The sequence below is a fragment of the Rosa chinensis genome, chromosome 5, assembly GCF_002994745.2.
Source record: "Rosa chinensis cultivar Old Blush chromosome 5, RchiOBHm-V2, whole genome shotgun sequence".
NCBI classification, from domain to species: domain Eukaryota; kingdom Viridiplantae; phylum Streptophyta; class Magnoliopsida; order Rosales; family Rosaceae; genus Rosa; species Rosa chinensis.
Window position 1 is genome coordinate 3,538,445 of NC_037092.1, and position 20,115 is coordinate 3,558,559.

Sequence of the window (20,115 nt, forward strand, 5' to 3'; positions counted from 1 at the left end):
CTTGATTATCTATGCGGATGATATGATCGCGACAGGAAATGATCAAGTAAAAGTGAAGAAATTGGAAGCTTACCTATCTGATGAATTTGAGATGAAAGATCTTAATGGACTCAAGTACTTCCTTAGCATTGAGGTGGCCAGATGAGATGAAGGCATTTTCCTATCTTAAAGGAAATATGTCTTAGATCTACTCACTAAAACAGGCATGCTAGCTTGCAAACCTGCAAATACACCTATGGAGCAAAATTACAAGTTAGCAGAATATCCTGATCAAGTGCCTACTAACCGAGAGAGATATCAAAGACTAGTTCGCATACCCGTCTACCTCTCTCACACTCGTCCTGACATTGCATTTGTTGTGAGTGTGGTGAGCCAATTCATGCATATTCCAAGTGAAGACCACATGAATGCGGTATATAATATTCTCAGTAATTTGAAGTCAGCTCCAGGCAAAAGGATCATGTTTCTAAAAATAATCATTTGGAGGTGGCTAGATACACTGATGTAGATTGGGATGGATGTATCACTGATAAAAGATCAACCTTAGGATACTTCACTTTTGTGGGAGGTAATCTCATAACATAGAGAAGTAAGAAGCATAAAGTGATAGCTAAATCAAGTGCAGATCGAGGCTAAATACCGTGGGATGGCCCATGGTGTGTGTGAGATGTTATGGCTCTAAAATTTAACGAAGGATTTGGGCTTCAAACCCAAATATGCCATGGACTTATATTGTGACAATAAAACAGCCATTGATATAGCACACAATCCAGTTCAACATGACAAAACCAAACATGTTGAAGTGGATAAGCATTTCATCAAGGAGACGTTAGAGTCAGAAATCATTGACATGCCACATGTAAGAACTCAAGATCAATTGGCTGACATTCTGACGAAAGCTATCTCTAGTAAAGTATTCCACATCCCATTGGATAAGTTGGGTATTCCACATCTCACTGGATAAGTTGGGTATTCGAGACATCTATTCCCCAACTTGAGAGGGAGTATTGCTGAGCTGTTCCAATTAGGATTAATATTTGATTGATTATAGATTGATTGATGTGTAATGATAGGTGATTGAATTGCAATCATAGGACTAATTAGTATAGGTGTTAAATGTTTTCCTTTTGTGTACAATCTGTAATCCTATTTAAACCTCAGTATGAGATGAATGGGATACATAAATTTTCCGAATATCTCTAAGAGGAAGCTGAAGACGAATTGAAAAAAAATGGTGAAAAGTAAAAGACGATTGTTTTTGGTTCCAATAACCACTGGCATCCCAATAGTATGTCGGTAAAAACAACAACAAAACCTGGCATTAATGACCACCATAGTGGTCACTGAAAATAGCCAATTTGATCACTATATATGATTATGACCAAATATTGTTGGTCACTGAGTGATCACTATAGGCTCATCACTAATTCTCTTTAGTGACCAAAGTATTGTTTTGGAGTTCCATGTTCAGCTAGTTATTATTTGATAGCTATTGTAATAGACCAAAATAAAAAGCTTATGAGATAAACATTTTTTTTTTCTTTCTAATAACCAAAACTTTACTGGCCTTAAAGTTTGGTCACTAATATAAGTATGTGACTCAGGCTTTAATGACCAGATCATGTGTTTTAGTGACCAGATTTGTTACCTTCAGTGAGGAACTTTGTGGTCGCTAATTCTTTAATGCTTTGTCACTAATATGGTTGTTGGTCACCAAGATTATTTGGTCACAAAGCATTAAAGAATTAGCGACCACAAAGTTCCTCACTGAAGGTAACAAATCTGGTCACTAAAACACATGATCTGGTCATTAAAGCCTGAGTCACATGCTTATATTAGTGACCAAACTTTAAGGCCGGTAAAGTTTTGGTTATTAGAAAGAAAAAAAAAATGTTTATCTCATAAGCTTTTTATTTTGGTCTATTACAATAGCTATCAAATAATAACTAGCTGAACATGGAACTCCAATACCAATCAAACTTCTATATAATAGAATTGTATTAAACTAAATACATTGTATTGCTGAGGACAATCCACATGATCAATAACTTATTGATCATGTTCACGAGTACATATCTCTTGAAAACTAATTTAAAAGCCTAAAACAATTTCAGTACTTCCATGACAACAAAATCCAAGAGAAAGATGGACAAGCTTATGCAACATAAAGTTGTAATTGATGTGCTTTGATATATCTTCCTCTGAAATGATGACCTTCACCATTCTGCATTATACGAACACATATTAACCAACATGATTTATCTTAAATGAGAAGGCATTGGGCTAAGTTTGATCAAAGAGAAATTATTGAAGCACACATTGTAGTATTGTACAACTGAAGCAACTGACATATCAGCAATATCAACATCCACAATCAGTCATTATTTTGGAAAAATGAAAAACAGCAGATAATGTAAGTTCTTTCTTCAATTTATTTATTTATTTGAGAAGTGAAGTAGTTGTAATTTCACTATACAATCATGACTTGAGAAATACACAGAAGTCATCCAGATTAGATGCAAGAGAATGAGACAAGGTATGCCCAACTTCTAAAGTATTGCTATCAATGATAAGAAAGAAGATATTCGTTGAAAATAGTGGTAAGGACAAGTCACCTCCATTGACATCTGTTCAGGTCCTCGATTGAATTTTGTTAAGGTTCTTAAGAGATCTTGATACCTGAAATTTTAAGATGAATACAATTTCATGACAAAACTACAAGTGACTATTAGTTTTCTAGCAAGCTAGACTACCTTCTGGATAAATCTCACACTTCACCCAAGTCAGGGGAAAAAAAGAAAAAGATAAGTCCATTGATAACACAACAATACCCAATACTTTAAAAGAAAAGCAAGATCTCACAATTCTGTTTAGGTATACCATCAATAAGATATTCCCAGATCTCTCTCTCTCTCTCTCTCTCTCTCTCTCTCTCTCTCTCTCTCTCTCTCTCTCTCATTGCTACCTATTTACTTATGTCTCCTGCATGTTTCAACAAGTTTACATACAAAAATAACTAACTTATCCTCATCAGACTATTTAAAAGTACCTTATCTCAACTATGATGCTAGAGGGCTGCTTAAAAAGGTTCATTGTTCTTGATAGAAATCCATGAAAATAATTGAGAATGATACTTGCAGGAGGAACTAAGACTAGACAGTACCACTTACATGTCAAAAAGGGGTCTAAATTCCCACTATATGTATGTGTGCACTCGCCTCCCAGTTGAGCCTGTGTACATATAGGTCATGCATCTTCTTTGCAAGGATGAAAATTTCAAATCCATTTCACAATCTACCCTCCATAAATAACCAAGATTATCAAACAAAAATGCCATTTGTAACATCCTTAATCCAGATTCGTTTCGATTAATCCAGGTTGGGGTGTTAGTAACATCCTTAATCCAGATTTGGTTTGATTAATCCAGGTTGGGGTGTTAAAAAAAAAAGGAAAATAATCCAGGTTGTTTTGATCAATATGTTGTGCTACGCAAAATAAAAAGAGGAAGATGTAATATACTATATGTGGAGCTGTACAGTATACCTGGTCACCTTTTTTGTAATACTAGAGCAATTTCTGGGTTGAAGTCTGGCGATCAACAAAACCTGAAATTAAAATAGCCAAACAACCAGTTTAAAGGGTATCCAAATGAACCTGCAAACATCGTTATAATGCTACTGACCCTTCCAAAATAAAATTGAAGACAAAGTTAGAAGTAATCTGACAAAAGCTAGAACAAGAAAAAGTTGCAGATGTAGTAGAATAGACAACCAAAAAAAAAAAAGAATTAAAGCCTTGTTTATTAGCTGTGGAAGAGATAAGAAGTATTTTGGATCAATGAATTGACAGTGTGATCTCATTTACAGCAATAATTAGTTAGTAAAAGCTGACCACAATTTGTAAAAACTAAAGGCTCTTTTGGCACCAAGCTGACCAAAATAAGACTGAGAAAAAGCACTTCCACAACCATATGCTTCCAACGTCCCTCTTCGGTAACTATGATTCATTTGTTTTCTAATCATGTTTGAATCACATAATGACTGTCATTACTCTACATTCTTTATTCTTTTCAATAGTTGATATGCTCAAGAATCTCATTATTCATTCACAACTATATCAAACTCCAAAGTACAAGAACAAAAAATTGACAAAATCACATACCACAAATTTTCATTAAACCTGAAACCGTGAAGCAAAGAAAGAAAAAAGCTACTGGACATGTCCCAAAAGTGCCACAGTCTTCAATTCTTCCAATCATAGTTCAACCCTGAAGGAATTCCACATTCTACATTTGCAAATCCAGAATCTGCGTCCAATGATCATATAAGAATATTTCAAGACAGTAGTTTCCCACATAGAACTTTGTAACTCTTTTCTATTTTCAGTCAAGCATATAATAGGCTTCAATAACAGAAATTTAACAATTGCAAAAGAACCCAGATGGAAAAATATTAAATTCAAGGATACCGCATCAAAAAATTAATATGATGAAATACCTAAACAAGGAATATATTTAGAACAAGAAAACTGAGGAACAGAGTATAAGAACAAAGCCATAAAAGGTTTTACTCAGAAGAAAGCCATTTATTTATAGGGAACCCCGACCCTTTCTAATAACTAATAAAAAAATCAAAACGAATATTGAACACAGGTTTGGGATAATTATACTCAATCAAGCTGAGAAACTTTAGAAAATAATCCTTATCAGCTCAGCTCATGGGATTCCTAGCCTTAACAGTGGTAAATTTCACCTTTTCAAATTATCCCCGTACCCATTGCAATTGTCCTGAAACAAATAGTAAGTGAAAATATAAGCCATGTTTTGTTCTATGAGTAACAATGTTCTTACCTTTCTTTTTTTTTGGGTTACATCAATGTTCTGACCTTTCAATACAGATATATACAGATAGATGTGACCAACCATATAAAGTTAGCAATGCCTTGAAACAATGAAATCAATGTGAAGAAAAGTAATATGAGTAGCTTACCACACAGGCTTGTGCTAGAGGAATAAATGTGAGATTTTTCTTTGCAGCCTCTGGTTGTATATATATATTTAAAGTCTACGGACAAGGAAACAAAGGGTCAGTTTTCTAAAACACAAATATCCAAGTTTAAATCATTCGGAGTTCTTAAACTTCAGTACAAACATATAGGCCAACATTTTATCAAATTAACAAAAACATGACAGATGAATGTAACCCAATTGCTCAAGTTAGGCATACTAAAAGTACGTCACTTCTGCTTTAGTTACATAAAAATAAAAATAAAAAATAAAAATCGAATGCTAACAAGCTGTGATAGAGCCCAAACAATGCAATGTCCAGTTCAGAAATGAAGAAGCTTATATTTAACATTACAATAAACCTCAGTAGGGTTGTGCCAATGCAAAGTAATCTAACTAACAATGATAAAAGAACATAGTCATACTAAAAAAGTGAGCACATCTAACCAACTATCATAGAACCAAGCAAGCATATATGGTTACCTTCTGACAACTCTGAAAACACAAACATTGGGATGAAGTCCCTGGACATATCCAAAAATTAACAGAACTCTTACCTGATCATTCAAAATTAGAAATCTTGAAAATCAAATCAAAACTCAAACACCCATAACCCTAAAATTAACTCTCAAGTACCAAATTGCTCCATGAAACCTCTCTATTCAAAACCCAAAGTGAATTTGATTGCCAAAAAAAATAAAAAACCAAAGTCAAATAGCTCAACCATGGAGTGGAATCAGTTCAACAAGCCTCATGAAAGAGATACTTACAATTCACAATTCACAATATCCAGCTTTCATTCACAATTTGGGAATTGGAAGCACGCCTATAACTTTTGGAGACCACCGCTTGACAGTTCACTACAGAAAAATAAGGTTGGTCACTAACTCCAAAACGACAACGTATATCTAACTTGCAAACTTGTAGTGGCCAAGCCAAAGCTGGTCACTGATAATTATGTACTAGAGAAAGTGTCCGCGCTCTGCTGCGGGACTTATTGTTACACGGTGGAGATTATGATTGATTTCGTAACAATACATAGTAGAAATACCACTTGTCTTTGTTGAAATTTACAAATTTTGTTTGGTTTGAACTAACTGATTCTGATGGAGAACTTCGTGTAACATAGTTTAATCATGCAGTTAACGAATTCAACAGGTATATGTAGCCTTTGAGGTTGGTAGAACTTTTGAACACTTTAGCTGTATGATTAGCACGTTACACGAATCTCACCAGAAAGAATAATTTCAAATCAAACTTGGTATACATAATTTAATGAAGGAATAAACAGAATACAATAATGAGAAGTGTTTGATGGATGTTGCATAATGATACACAATCCGCATGGATATTCATCTCATGCTGCTGTTCCTCAGTCTAAGCTGTTATTGCCATATCACCTTGCTGATGAAAAGCTTTTCATTTTTTCATTAGGCACACTATCCATGCTTCAAATGCCTGATATAACAATGCACATCAAGAAGAGGTTAGAAAAACTGCTAAGACAGAAGTCAAGCTCTCAGTTGGTATATGAATCACAATAGACTCTGAAGATTTTCCTACATGTACTCAAATTAAATGCTATCTTAATATAAGAAGCAAGAAAATACAGAGCAACCAAAACTTGAACCACAAAGCTTACTTTGAATGGGTTCACTCAGTTCTTCCTATCACATTGGCTTCTGTTCTCTTCATCTAAAAGCAATTCATAAGCAGCTTGAATGTTAATAAACCTAGCTCTAGCTGTTTCTCACTCGACCCTAACATCAAGATACTATCGTCAATCTCTTAATGTCATTATGGTCAGAACAGTTAAGCACACATGAGGACATATCACGTTAAAACAGAGCATCATTTCAATTATAACATGTTGTTGCTATTAACTCATATTCACAAAATACAAAATAGAAAGCATAAATGCACGTCAAATTATTGAAAGTGAGCACATGGAAGAAATTTTAAATTTTCAACAAATCATTTTTGTAAGGTGAATATGAAAGAAAAAATAATACTGCTGTGAGTTTAAAGCAGTGAAGCAGTATAAACATCAGATAAGGAGTTAAGATATGAATAAATGCATACCTTTGTAGAATTCTGAAGTTGCATTTTCTGCTAAAAGTTTATTGATTGTAGTTCCCTGTAAACAAATTTTTTTTCTAAGCTGAAGATCAAATAGAAAAGAAAACCGCTGCAAGTTTTTAGGTTATGATAAGTGGATGCTATCAGTTTGGAACATTTGCATAAAAAAGAATAACCTGTAAAAATTAAAACATTTGGTAACAAACTGTAGACTTTTGAATCCCTTCAGCAAATTTAGACCAATATATTGGTGAAGAATGAGCCATCTCTGGTTCAAGGGAATCAATTATCTCATCACTTTCAGATCTGTTACTGATTTTGAGCTTTTAAAAGTAGTTATTAACTCACTCATCTTTAAGTTTCTAATATCACCATTACCTCTTTTAGCTTTTTATCTTCTACATTGCTAAAATAGTGAACATGAATAATAGTCTGCTAATCCCAAACATGTTCACCATTGTGAATCGCATTTTTCCATTCTTCCGCCTTATCATCTTCCCACTGTTGTTCAAATTCAGTTTCAACCTGCCACAGAACCACCATGATTTAAATATTTGAAATTCATGCCTAGCATCTGAAAAGAGTGATTCATTTAGGTACATATAAACTCTTGCTGAAATAAAGATCAGCCTAAACCAATAGAAGAAAATAAAAATCAAAGTAATTCATAAGAAACCAATAATGAATAATCACATGGTAAATATAAGCAAATCTGTCAAACATATCATAAGAATCCAAAATTCGGGAATATGACCAAGTATGCATTCTGCATGGGATGTTTCAGCAGCTACTTGTTTGTGGACTGTTTCTCTTTCATTTGAAAAAAGGGCCATTGCAATACACCTAGAATCACCTACGACCAATGCATTTTTGTATCATATGAGTGAACTTTACACAATGATCTATTCAGACATCGTCTAGGATTGCTTACAATTGCTAAAAAATTAAGGCCAATTCTACGAAATGTGAACAGTACCTAAACCCTAAACCGATGGGTTTTGCTCGAGGACAGTTCTACAGAGCCAATGCATCAAGTACCTAAACCCTAAACCGATGGGTTATGCTCGAGGACAGTTCTACTGAGCCAATGCATTAAGTACCTAAACCCTAAACCGATGGGGTGGATCAATCTGTAGAGGACATCAAGAAGTAAACAGCTTAATATTAGATCATGCATATTTTACATTTCAAGGAATATAAGTTTTCAAAAGAAATATCTAGTCTTATTAAAGGTCATAGATGAAGTGTAAACTTACAGCTTCAAGCCAATGTGGAAGAGCTAATTTTCGTGCTTTCTCATTCTTAGACAAACCTTTTCCAGTCTGAAATAACAAAGCAAGTGTTATTACTGAAATGAATGTCCAATAAGCTATGGAAATATGAGAAAGAAGCATGTATAAAAAAAAAAGAACAAACCTTCGCAGCCTAGTCCTAGCCCTTGCACACCACAAAACGGCGGTTTCCGGCTTCTCAACATCGAAGAATGACACAGAACTCTGCTTGAGAGCTGCAGAATCTAAAGTTTTCCATCTGAAGCATTTGAAAATAGCCAAATCAATCAAACCATTTCCATTTATAAAATAATAATAATAATAATAATAATAATAAATAAAATAAAAAACCAAATTCAAGTACAATTTCAATGGTGAAAGATAATAATCAAGTGCTTAGATAATTACCATAAATCTTTAGTACCAGCCGGAGAATCTAATGAGTATCTCCGCCTAAACCATTTGAAAATAACCAAATTAATCAAACCATTTTGTATCAAAACAAACTTAAATTGAAGCATACTAAGCAAGTATCAATATAATTACCATACCTCCTCAGCCACCACTGCACAATCTGCAAGGTTTCTTCGAGTTCGATAACTCTTGTAAACCTTCTGAACTTTGACTACTGCATCATTAAGCTCCTTTGACTGCTGCATCATTAAGCTCCTTAACCGGTCTAGGCAAAAACATAAAATCCGGTTGAGACAGAGCAAAAGCCGACATTGGCTTATGTTTCAACTGATTTTTACCTCTACAATCATCTGTCCCCAACATTTCCTTAAACGAAAGGTTCCTATCCAACATTACATTTTCAGGCTTGCAATCCTTTAACCGACTCGAATTTTTAAAGCCACTCAACTTGTTAAACTAATCAATCTTATAAATCAAAACATTGCCATGTACCTTTTCCAGAACGAACCCAAACTGATTTGTTGTCTTCTCTTTTGTATCTCAGTGCTTGACCTTTTATAGACTGCAAATCACAGAAAAAACAAATTTCAGATCAATAGTTTTTAGAAAGATGATAAAACTAACATTTATCAACATAAAGATCAATAGTTGGAATTCTGTAAATAAACTGATTCAATAACACTGAGCGTAACTCTTTACATACCTGAATTCAAAGCACTACCAAAATTTGATCGCACACTGTTCCCAATATCCACTGAATAAAACCAAACAAACCATCTATTACAATTATATAAACCACCATAAACCGAAACAAATTCTATAATCCAAATACAACAACGGCCAAATAAACCATCCAGCAACTAACAAAACCAGGAACAGCGGCAAAACAACAATCCAGATACTCCTTTGTACAAAACCTACAGAATAAAAACAAAACAGTCATTACCACTCAAAGACAAAGAAAACACCCAAACCTCAGTAATCACCGAAAATTAAAACCTCAAGAAAAACATGGAAACCCAAATCAATACCCCTAAAACATGAAAACTCAAATCAATTGAAACCCAACCACAACAAAAAACCAATTCAAAACCACAAAACCATAGACATCAATAAAACACCACCCTCGATGACAAACCAAGTTTTAATCAGACAAAGAAAAGGAACAAACTTTAATCAAATTCCCAAAAGGAAAAAAGGTTTAAAAGTTTACCTCTGTTAAGGGGATTAGAATTGCTGATCTTGATTTTGACTGGAAGCCTGTTGTCCGTTAACAGGAACTCTAGATAGTGATAGAGACTTCATGGCAAAACGGTAATCCTAAATTCCTACTACTGTTTGTCCCATTCTAGTATCTGGAAACATCACGAAAGTTTATGCTGTTCGGACTGTGTAATTACTTCAGCTTCCGGTTGAGATTAGTTCCATTTTTCTTTTCAGTAAAGGACGGGTAAAATGGACTTTTCGCAACCATTATGGCAGTCTGAGATTGTGGGTGAAAATCAAGGGCAGAACCGTCACTCCACTGTTACATGAACAGTTGTGAACAGTTAACTCACCTTTAATATATAGTATAATTTGGTCATTGCAATGAAATACTTAGGCAGGAGTTTGAAAAAAATTAGCGATAACTATTTTAGTGACCAATAGGTAATGTTGGTCATTAATTTCATTCTATTAATGAGTAATGACTAATTATAAGTTTTTTTTTTTTATCAAGAAGAAACTTCATTACTAATGAACTGGATACAATGAGTTTTGGCAACATCTCATACATAGAGATGGCCACTGGACTTCACACTCGAACTCCAAAATGACTAACTGACAGAACCAAAAAAGGCCCCAACTCAACTAAAGACTGAATACTTGCACAACAATTAAACAACAGAGACAAAATGCGCAGGAGCAGTGAATCCATGACACACAACTTTGTCTACACTAACTCGCCACTCAGAGTCCTCTTGACCTGCCTTTGATTGACCAAGTCGACACTCGTTGTGACTTCGAACCCGACCATGGTGAAATGCTGGACCGTTAGACCTGACACTAAATGTTGGACCCTAATGTCAACATCGTCAATCCACAAATGCTCCAAATCGCCATAACCTTCGAACCGAGATCAGACAGGAACAACCCACTAGAAGGCCAAGGATGATTGTCTGTGCCAGTATGCCACCTCCAGACATTCTCGCCACCACTGCTGACCCAACTCCAGAACAGGAACGCCCACGATACCGCCGAAGAGAAGATTATCTATGCTAAAATTGCAGTGCACCCGACCCAACAACTAATACTTAAAACAATACCTTGAAAGTGATTTATTGCTGAAAAACAAACAAAATAAACCCAACCCTAAAAACTAGTAAAACAGCCCACCAACAAACATTAAACCCTGCCCAACCCCCCTCATCCCAGCAAGGGGCAACGTCGCACCATCAAGCCCACCTCGCCGCCACCACTTCCAGACCCCAACCGCCGTCAACCAACATCGTCAGCCAATCCACCCAACCCTCCCGATCCATGTTAGCAGCTGCACCACCGCCAATGCACGAGTCCCGACATCAGACCCTCACCACCCTGTTGCCGACGGGACACCAGCAAAAGGTCTCAAATCTCATCCTAACCCCAAGTCTGCTTGGCCAGAGACCAGATCGAAAGTCCAATCTGATAATCCGGCCAGCACGATCTTCTTCCTCCAACCCACCACCAAACAAATATCTGGATCTACCGATATGAAATTGTACTGTTGCTCCCAATCCACCGCCATGCATCCACACTCCCATCAGGCGAAAATCAGCTTCCACTCCGCTTTCTCCCACCAATCCACCGACACAGCGATTCGATCCCTCTTTCGAGTCCGCCCCGTCCTCCGGCCAACCCGACCTTTGCAATCCTCCTTCCAACCCCAAAACCTATTAAGAAGGCAAAATAACTAGAGAGACTAAGAAAAACTGAGGAAAACAAAGCACCCCTCCCGGACCGAGACGCAGTGGCAGAGTCGCGGCTACGTCCGGCCGGGAGAGCACGAAGGCTGGTTTTCTTTTTTTCTCTGGCGCATGAGGCGCGTTCTTTTTTCTTAGGGTTAGGAACTTACGACTAATTATAAGTTGGTCAATATGTTTTAGTCACTAATGTCCATATTTGTTGTAGTTCATGAAAATTTGAAAGAATTTCAGTGAAGCTTTGTACACTCTATATTATCATCTATTCATCTTCATTTTCAAAAATGTTAATATATATCATCTTCAAAGATGATATTTTCAAGTAAAGATGTAACACCATTGATATAGTCCACATCTCACTATCTTATCTGGTCACTTTTAGTAACATTCAAACTTTAAGTGAATGTTTTCAACCATGAACATGCACAATTAACATTGAGAAAAAGAATTGAACTTGTGAAGGAAGCAAACAGTGTATGGTAGTTTCATTTTGAGAGAGACGCAAATTACATGCAAAGAAATCATCTTATAGGTAAATTCAAGTCCAAAAAATTCCAAAAAAAAAAAAAAGTAATTGAAACCCAGTAAATATCTCTCATGACTTTTCTCCCCCACCCCTCAACTAAAACCAATCAATCTCTACATGAAAGAATCATAAAACCACCATCATCATCATGACAAATAGCTAGAATACATAAGAACTTGATGTACAAGAACGAAACAACTCATAAATTTATAGTAGAAACAATTTAGTACAGGAGTCAAGGGGAGACCCACCAACCGCCATTTACGGCTTTCCTTCTTCTTCTTCATTTTTGGTTGTGAAATGGGATAATTGACCCAGTTTCTAATCTATAATGATTGGCATCCAGAAGTCATCCACAAGTAACATCTCATAATTACCTGAGTTTTAATCTCATAGGGCAATAAATATAGAAACAAAGAATTGTGGGTACGGACAAGTAGTGCAGTGATAACTCAAAAGCCAAGGTGGTCTGAAATGACTGAACAATGTATATCAAATTTTGTCATGATAAATCTAAAGGAAATTCTTTTGAGGAAAAACTATCACATGGTCAAGACTTAATTATTGTATACAAAATTGTCAATATGAAAAGACCTTCACCTACCCCAATAAAAACAGGTTGTTTTCTACACCAAAAAGAAAACCCTCAATATGTATAAGCAAAAATGTTCACCTGGTCAGTTATTGACCAAGAAAATAATGCCCAACCACCATTGGATGTAAATCCAATGGCAGAGAGAATTATTATTAAGTTGAGGTGTTTTGTTTTCAACCATTGGATGTAAATCTAAGGGTTATTGAGCATAAATTCTTTGGTCAGCAACTGACCAAGTGAACACCACTGTATGTATAAGAACCCTTGAGAATGACCAAAAGGCATTGCATTGTGATGTAACAATTTGCTAGCACTTATCGACCTTCTATCATTGTAATGCTAGCTTCATTTTTGGAGGAATTAATACTCTCATAGTGCGATCGAGCATGATAAGCTGAGTTTTGGATAGTGAATACAGGCAGCTTAGGTCGTGGACAATCTTTGTCACTGCTTAACATCAAAGCTATATCCGCCATGATTGGCCTATCCACAGCATTGTCTTGTACACACAAAAGCCCGATATGCAAGCATTTCAGTACTTCCGATGAGGAATATGAATAGCCCAATATTTCATCTACTAACTCCAATCCCTTGCCTTCATTCCACAAGTTCCATGCCTGTAAAAGTTCATACATATGATTTAAGCTATATGAAATAAGATGGTGCTCATGAGTTCACATTTTACATGAAAAGTTAAAGTATGAACTTACATAGGCTAGCAAGCCTAGTTGTTGGTCATATAAAGAGAAGCTGGTATTCTTCTTGCTGCTAATAATCTCCAAAACTAATACCCCGAAGCTATAGACATCGGATTTTTCAGAAAACAGCCCTCCCATGGCATATTCCGGAGACATATAGCCACTGCATGGCAAACTAATTAGTAGGTAACAATTAACTATGTTGGAGATTAGGAAGGAAATGATTCTTACCGTGTTCCAACAACTTTCTGTGTATTTTCAAGATTTTGTGTTCCTTCAACTATGCGAGCCAATCCAAAATCTGATATTTTTGGATTCATTTTCTCATCCAAGAGAATGTTGCTGACTTTCAAATCCCTATGTATCACCTTCACATACGAATCATGATGGAGATAAAGAAGCCCTCTAACAACACCCTGAATAATATTAAAGCGTATCGGCCAATCAAGCACTGCTCTCTTCCTCGTATCTGATCAAATAATCAATGCACCTACTTAGAGTGTAATCAGTAATGGTTTTTCATAAATCATGACTCCCATGCATGCTACCCGTTCAAAACTTCGTTAAAACCAAATTTCTAGCCGTCTTTAATTGCTATGAAATGCAGACACAGTTGATGAAAAGTAGTAGTGACTGCAACATAGAGATATGAAGTGAACACACAATAGAGACCATATCGTACATACACATTCAATATCTAATAGCTCTCTGCATTATATATGACAGACATAATCGATATCTAATATCTGAAAGTAGTGAATGGATTATTTGTCTCGAGTAATTTATGTCATGTGACTCTATTCATAGCTAGCTTAGTTAGTATGCAGTTGTGATTCCAGAACCTAAGTTATGCTGAGGTTCAATTCTTCAGACTTTTCTAATTTATCTTTTTCTTGTTAAATAAGAAAAGATAAGTCAGTAACTTACTTTTCAAAGTAATTTTCATGGTTGCCCCAAGTTTGACATTTACAAACAGCAAAGATACTTTCAATGAAATAAGAAGATAGGTGAAGATGAGTTTTGCACTGGATGAGTTTTGCACAGCAATTGAACATAAAACACTAATAAAACTAACCGAATAGAAAAGTATCCAAGCTTTTGTTTAGCATGAACTCGTAAATCAGTAACTTCTCATCCTCTTTAACGCACCAACCCATCATCCTAACAAGATTTTTGTGTTGAAGATTGGAAATCAACAGCATCTCATTCTTGAACTCTTCAATGCCTTGTCCTGAGCTACTAGATAGTCTTTTTACAGCTATTTCCTTCCCATCTTGTAGCACACCCTATACGAAGTCCCCAAGTTAATCATGGTGTTTATGTTTGTATCCTTTTACCTCTTACAATGTTGTATTACCCTCAAGTAAACAAATAAATACCTTATAAACAGGACCAAAGCCTCCTTGCCCAAGTTTGTTTGTAATGCTGAAATTGTCTGTAGCAGTTAATATGGTATCAAAATCATAGACCAATAGCTCTGATGGATCGTGCTTTCCAATATATTCTCGGAGAGTGTCCCTAGTAGTTAAAATCGATTCTGTTCATTCAAAGGCAAGGTTTGTTAATTTGCAAGTATAAACGTCAAACACCAAGTCAGAATAAAACAACAAAAGTTATGGATATCAACCAGTATATAACTATACATGCTCGTATACAGTTCTGCAGGGAAGTTATTATGATTTGATTAGTAGTCTAGTACTTCGCAGAGACGCTGATAAATGTTCTAATGTTTCAGAATAATTGATCTCCTCTTTCTCATTCTCTTACCCTTTTGGTTAGCTCACAACCTGTGCAAACTGAACACTATGGCAACCAAGATAATAATTAAACCAATAGCTGTAAGGTAGGCAATCAACTTAATTGGCTTTCCTTCACCTGCAATTTAATTTACAACATGAAAAAGAAAACATAAGAAAAAGATAAGATATTGCTAATTACAGTTTTGCAAGCATTATGAATTACCTAGTTCTCTATGTGCTAGGCGAATATAGATCTCAACACCCCCATTGGAAAATTTCTGTAAATCAATAAGGTCTTTGTACCACACTAGACACCCAATATTATTAACAAGTGCATAAGCCAGGCATGAACAATTATTTAGGCACCGTATCTTGCAGTCATTGAACTTGTCTTCAAGATCCAAAGATGTAATATACTGATGATAATCTGGTACTTTGGCCCGTATGATCTTCCTAAACCCATCATCATCATCATCTTTTTTTCCTTGCAATGGTACTGACTTCTTATTTGTTTGTCTCTCACAGAATAATTCTGTTTTCCTTACACACCCACTGGTCCAGTCTCCTTTGCTCCATTCCTGGTGTGACTTTGGTACAAACCCTTTCAAACACTTGCAGATTGGAGATTCAGAAATGCTGCAAATCCCATAAGGCCCACATGTTCCATAGATGTCACATCGATTATTCTTTTGTGACTCACATTTGAGTGACCAATTCCTACCATTTTCTGAATACATATGCTTCAACTTTCCCTGTGAAGAGAGGTCTAAATATCCGAGAGTTTCCTTGGGTAAGTTATAAGAGTAATACTTTGTTCCCTGATCCACATTTTCATCTAGTTTAAATCCACTTAGATATCGATCATCCATATTTGGAATGCCGATGAACTTTGATTTATCCCATGGCCCACTTCTCCAGAAGGGAATTGATCGATTAATCCAAATGATCAATTGTGCTGGCATATCTGTTCGCCGTCCGAGTTCAGTTGTATATATCCCACTAGATGGATCTCTCTCACTTTTCCAGGCAGTTAAGAAACTGCTTTTTCTATTTTTAATATCGTATCCCAACATCATGTTTGGTAGCAAAGTGTCACCAGGATGATGAAAGCTCTGCCATATTGATTCACCAGCTCCTATAACATCTTTGACAACAAAGTTTCCATCATCTGAAAGAACTGCAGCAACTAAACTAGTATTAGATGATGAAACCTGTATTGTAACATTGGTTGACCAAACAGAATTCTGCTTCCCATCCACAAGCTCCAGACTCCCATTGCTGCTAACTCTCAAACTAGCCAAGGTGTCTATAAAAGCAATAGGCTTATCTCTGTTAGCTACCCATACTACTTTTCGTGGAAATATGTCCTTGTGCCATATTCCCACATACTTGTTACCAGAACTATTAGGACTGAAGAAGCCCAATTCGAATATTAGACCAGGAGAGACTAGAGTTTCTCCCTCGGATAGTGGGTGCGAAGGAGTTATGTTATATACTTCAGCACCATGCTGTGACAGAAGCAAACTGAAGATGAATAAGAAAAACAAAGTAACACTACCCAGTTGCATCCCTACCCAAATATGTTTCCCAGAAGAACAATGTCAATTATTTTCTGTTTCACAAGGATAACTATGCTAATGAAAGTACTAAAGCACCTAGGCCACAGAGAATTTAGCTTAGACCAGGTAATTGACAAAGTTCTATGATAGTTCTGCCAATGCTTTCAAAATCATGGCAGACAAATTTGATATTATCTAACCACATTCAGTAAAGTTGAATGTGATTTAACTGCCATTACATTGATACATTTCACATCCCACTATCTTCTATGGTCACTTTCAGTTATTCAACATACTAATTGAATTCAAACTAACAAATGCGGAGCGTGTCGGGCGAGTAAGCCCATGTTAGTCTCCTAAGCTTTCCAATTTTAGTCGGTCATGACCAATTGCTCAAGCTCCATCCAAATTGAACGTTAACCCTGACAATGATTTCCTTGCCTAACTTTGGGACAAAGGTGACAAATGCTTCGAAAGTCATCCCTAAAAGAACAGTGTGTCTTGAGCAAGGTTCTAAATCTCTGCGATATTTCCGATATATCCCCCGATATCTCCTTTTTTCGATGGACCGATATATCTAGGGGGGTAAATATCTTATCTGTCACCGTTTCTGCGAAATTTCTCCGACATCGTCAAATATCCCCGATATATTAAATATTTGCGATATATCCCGATAAAGTGAAGAAATATCTGTAAAATTTGAGGTAAAAAAAAAAAAAAAAAAACTTAGTAATTCTCTAAATGAAAATATGTGTGAAGAGAGATTTCCTAAAGGCAAATTTGAGTGAGGAGAAATCCCCTCAAGGTGAATCTAGGTGAGTAGAAAATCCCCTCAAGGCAAATCTAAGTGAGTAGAAAATCCCCTCAAGGCGAATCTAGGTGAGGAGAATTGGATAAATACCCTCAAGGCGATTTTGGGTGAGAAGTAATTATCTAAAAGTCTAAATGCAAATCTGTGTGAGGAGAGATTTGGTACTGTGTAGTCTGTGACTATTTCTGTAACTCTGTATGTAGTTTGTAACTCTGTAGTTGAATAATAGAAAAAAGATAAAGCCATAAATGTTCAATTATTCAAGGAACCATATATGGATGACATGATGAGAAGAGAGTGCAGAGTACGGAGTATTAAATTTTGGCTATTCATATTGAAAAAGTGAGGAATAACGAATCTACTGTGTAGTCTGTGTCTTAAACCTGAAATTTTTTTTTGGAAGTTGTCTCTTGTTTTAGTGGATCAACATAATTAAAAATAGAAAGTGATATATGATATGAAGCAAACCACAGACGGTTAAATAGTTAAATGTAATTCATCTTTTTTTATTGATTTTATTTTATTAAGTGCAATGTTTATAAAACTATACAAAGGGCCCCAAATTGATCAAGGCCCCAAAGTGCCACCGGAGATCAAAACAGAGGTGATAGCATGGATAAAGAGAAAAGATTCTATTAAGCAAGAAACGGCAGCTGTTTAAGATGATATTAGAGAATAACTCCGCAATGATTATCTTGGCAATCAAACAAGTGTGTACAATGACGATGACGACAATGATGATGATGATGATGATGATGATTTCAGTATCCACCAGACATGCACCCTGCAGAACAACAAGATTATCGTGCTGCAGTAAGACGATCAACCGCAGATCGTGATAAGAACTCTCAGTTTAGTAGAAGTGCAAGATTTCAATTTCCAAAACAATCGAGAGGCGGTAGTAGCAGTCAACAACCGCAACAAGTTGATCGATCAAAAACCTATCGGTACTCATTTCCTGAGCCTCCAGTAGCAATGCCATCAAAAGATAGTCGATCAAAACAAAGCACAATTAAATCATTACTAAAAGGTGGTAGAGAAATATTGGCAACAATGGTGTCCAAATACCACATATATGATGCTGTCCCTTTTAACAAAGCTGATTCTTCACATTTCCAAAACATGTTGACTACAGCTGGAAGCGGAACAGGTGGTGGAGGTGAAAGATATGAATATGGACAATCTTCTGTGGATGGAGGATTCCAATTTACCTGTGAAGGTAATTTTGATCATGCCACCCAAGATGAAGACCACGGAGTGAGAACAGCTGATCATGGTGCTCAAGAGAAGACCCGATATGGGAGCAGGACTAGAAGTGCAACTGATGATCAAAGTACCCAATCTGATGTTTCTTCAATTGCCTTAAGTTTTGACTCTATCAGTTTAGGCACAGAGCGCAGTGGGATCTCAAATGAATCTCATGAAAGCAACAATCAATTTGGTTATGATGCTTATGGATATAATCAATATGGAGAAGTATATGATCAGTCATCTAATTGGGTTCATCCTTATTATCCCCTTATAGGGGAAACAGTCGGCAGCTCTAAAGAGATCTATAACTATCATGTTCATCACTACAATTTGCACTATATGGGTCATATGTCTTGGTCTGATTATTGCATTTTCGTAGACCAGCGAGCGGCTTTTCAACCGCCTAGAGTCTCTTTTTGAATGTAGATGAAGTTGACATTCATATGTATTTATATGTAGTTCTAAATTTCTACTAAATTGACTTTTTTCAAAAACGATATTTTCGTACACTATATCCCCGATATATACGATATCTCCCTTTTTCAAAGTACCGATAGATATGAAAATACCGATATTTAAAACCTTGGTCTTGAGTTCTGGTGGGAGAAGAGCCACGAAGATCCAGAAATTGCACCGTCCCATCGCCATTTACCATTGTAAGAACAATCAGCAAGTTGCCATACCCTTATCGGGCCCATACAAACGTGACAATATTCCTCTTATACGGTATGGAGTTAAATTAAAAGGCCTCTGCAATAGTGCGTGCAATTCTGTTATTTCGTTTGTGGGACTACACTACAGCATTGTTTTAGTCCAAGTAGTCAAAAAGTTACACCTTCTTCTCCAATTCAGTTCACTTGTGCGCAAAGTGCACAACACTTTGAAGCAGCAAGTGCATTCAATACTGTCCAAGAGTGAAATCAACGCATTGAACGAAGGCAAGTCGTTCCACTACCCAAAATTGCTACTTCTGTTGTGAGTCTGTGAGCGCAAGAAACTCCGACTGGGCTACTAGGCAGTAGGGACTCCAAAGTCAAGTCTTTCTAGGCTTTTACGAATCCGGTAATAGCTTCATGAAAAAGTCTTTGAATATTTTGAAGCATTTTTTGAATATTTTGTCTTAATTTATTTGCATACTCTTGACTCCATGGACATCTCATGTACCATGTGGTACTCTCTCTCGAACATTTTAACAAACACATTATCCTCACATCGAACAAAAAAA

At 36.2% G+C, this 20,115-nt stretch overlaps 1 protein-coding gene and 1 long non-coding RNA gene across 45 annotated transcripts; both read right to left on the reverse strand.

Moving 5' to 3' along the window:
- Positions 1-1,951: 1,951 nt before the first annotated feature.
- Positions 1,952-10,175, reverse strand: LOC112201961. 44 transcript variants are annotated; one of them, XR_005799404.1, is made up of 19 exons: positions 9,983-10,175; positions 9,473-9,686; positions 9,262-9,331; positions 8,907-9,034; positions 8,764-8,808; positions 8,501-8,614; positions 8,341-8,406; positions 7,463-7,609; positions 7,088-7,142; positions 6,648-6,765; positions 5,776-6,463; positions 5,489-5,529; positions 4,989-5,063; positions 4,752-4,786; positions 4,162-4,306; positions 3,544-3,605; positions 3,171-3,231; positions 2,616-2,679; positions 1,952-2,224 (listed from the first exon to the last, which is right to left on the reverse strand). It is a non-coding gene; the product is annotated as an uncharacterized LOC112201961 (long non-coding RNA). The 44 variants fall into 44 exon arrangements; XR_005799390.1 differs by lacking the exon at positions 5,489-5,529; XR_005799413.1 differs by lacking the exons at positions 4,752-4,786; positions 5,489-5,529 and adding an exon at positions 4,850-4,879.
- Positions 10,176-11,330: 1,155 nt separating this feature from the next.
- LOC112202928 (G-type lectin S-receptor-like serine/threonine-protein kinase At1g61500) lies at positions 11,331-16,837 on the reverse strand. The gene is made up of 8 exons (XM_024343980.1): positions 15,493-16,837; positions 15,328-15,405; positions 14,910-15,067; positions 14,606-14,816; positions 13,762-13,999; positions 13,543-13,693; positions 13,249-13,449; positions 11,331-11,681 (listed from the first exon to the last, which is right to left on the reverse strand). Exons 1-8 carry the CDS (start codon positions 16,835-16,837, stop codon positions 11,331-11,333), a joined length of 2,733 nt encoding a protein of 910 aa, XP_024199748.1.
- Positions 16,838-20,115: the final 3,278 nt, after the last annotated feature.

Excerpts from the sequence above, each read along its gene's own strand:
- LOC112202928 (XM_024343980.1), bottom strand. The coding sequence starts at position 16,837 with ATGCAACTGGGTAGTGTTACTTTGTTTTTCTTATTCATCTTCAGTTTG. Across the intron at positions 15,406-15,492 it reads CCTAGCACATAGAGAACTAG|GTGAAGGAAAGCCAATTAAG; the intron begins GTAATTCATAAT and ends ATTAAATTGCAG. Across the intron at positions 14,000-14,605 it reads CTTGGATACTTTTCTATTCG|ATACGAGGAAGAGAGCAGTG; the intron begins GTTAGTTTTATT and ends TTATTTGATCAG.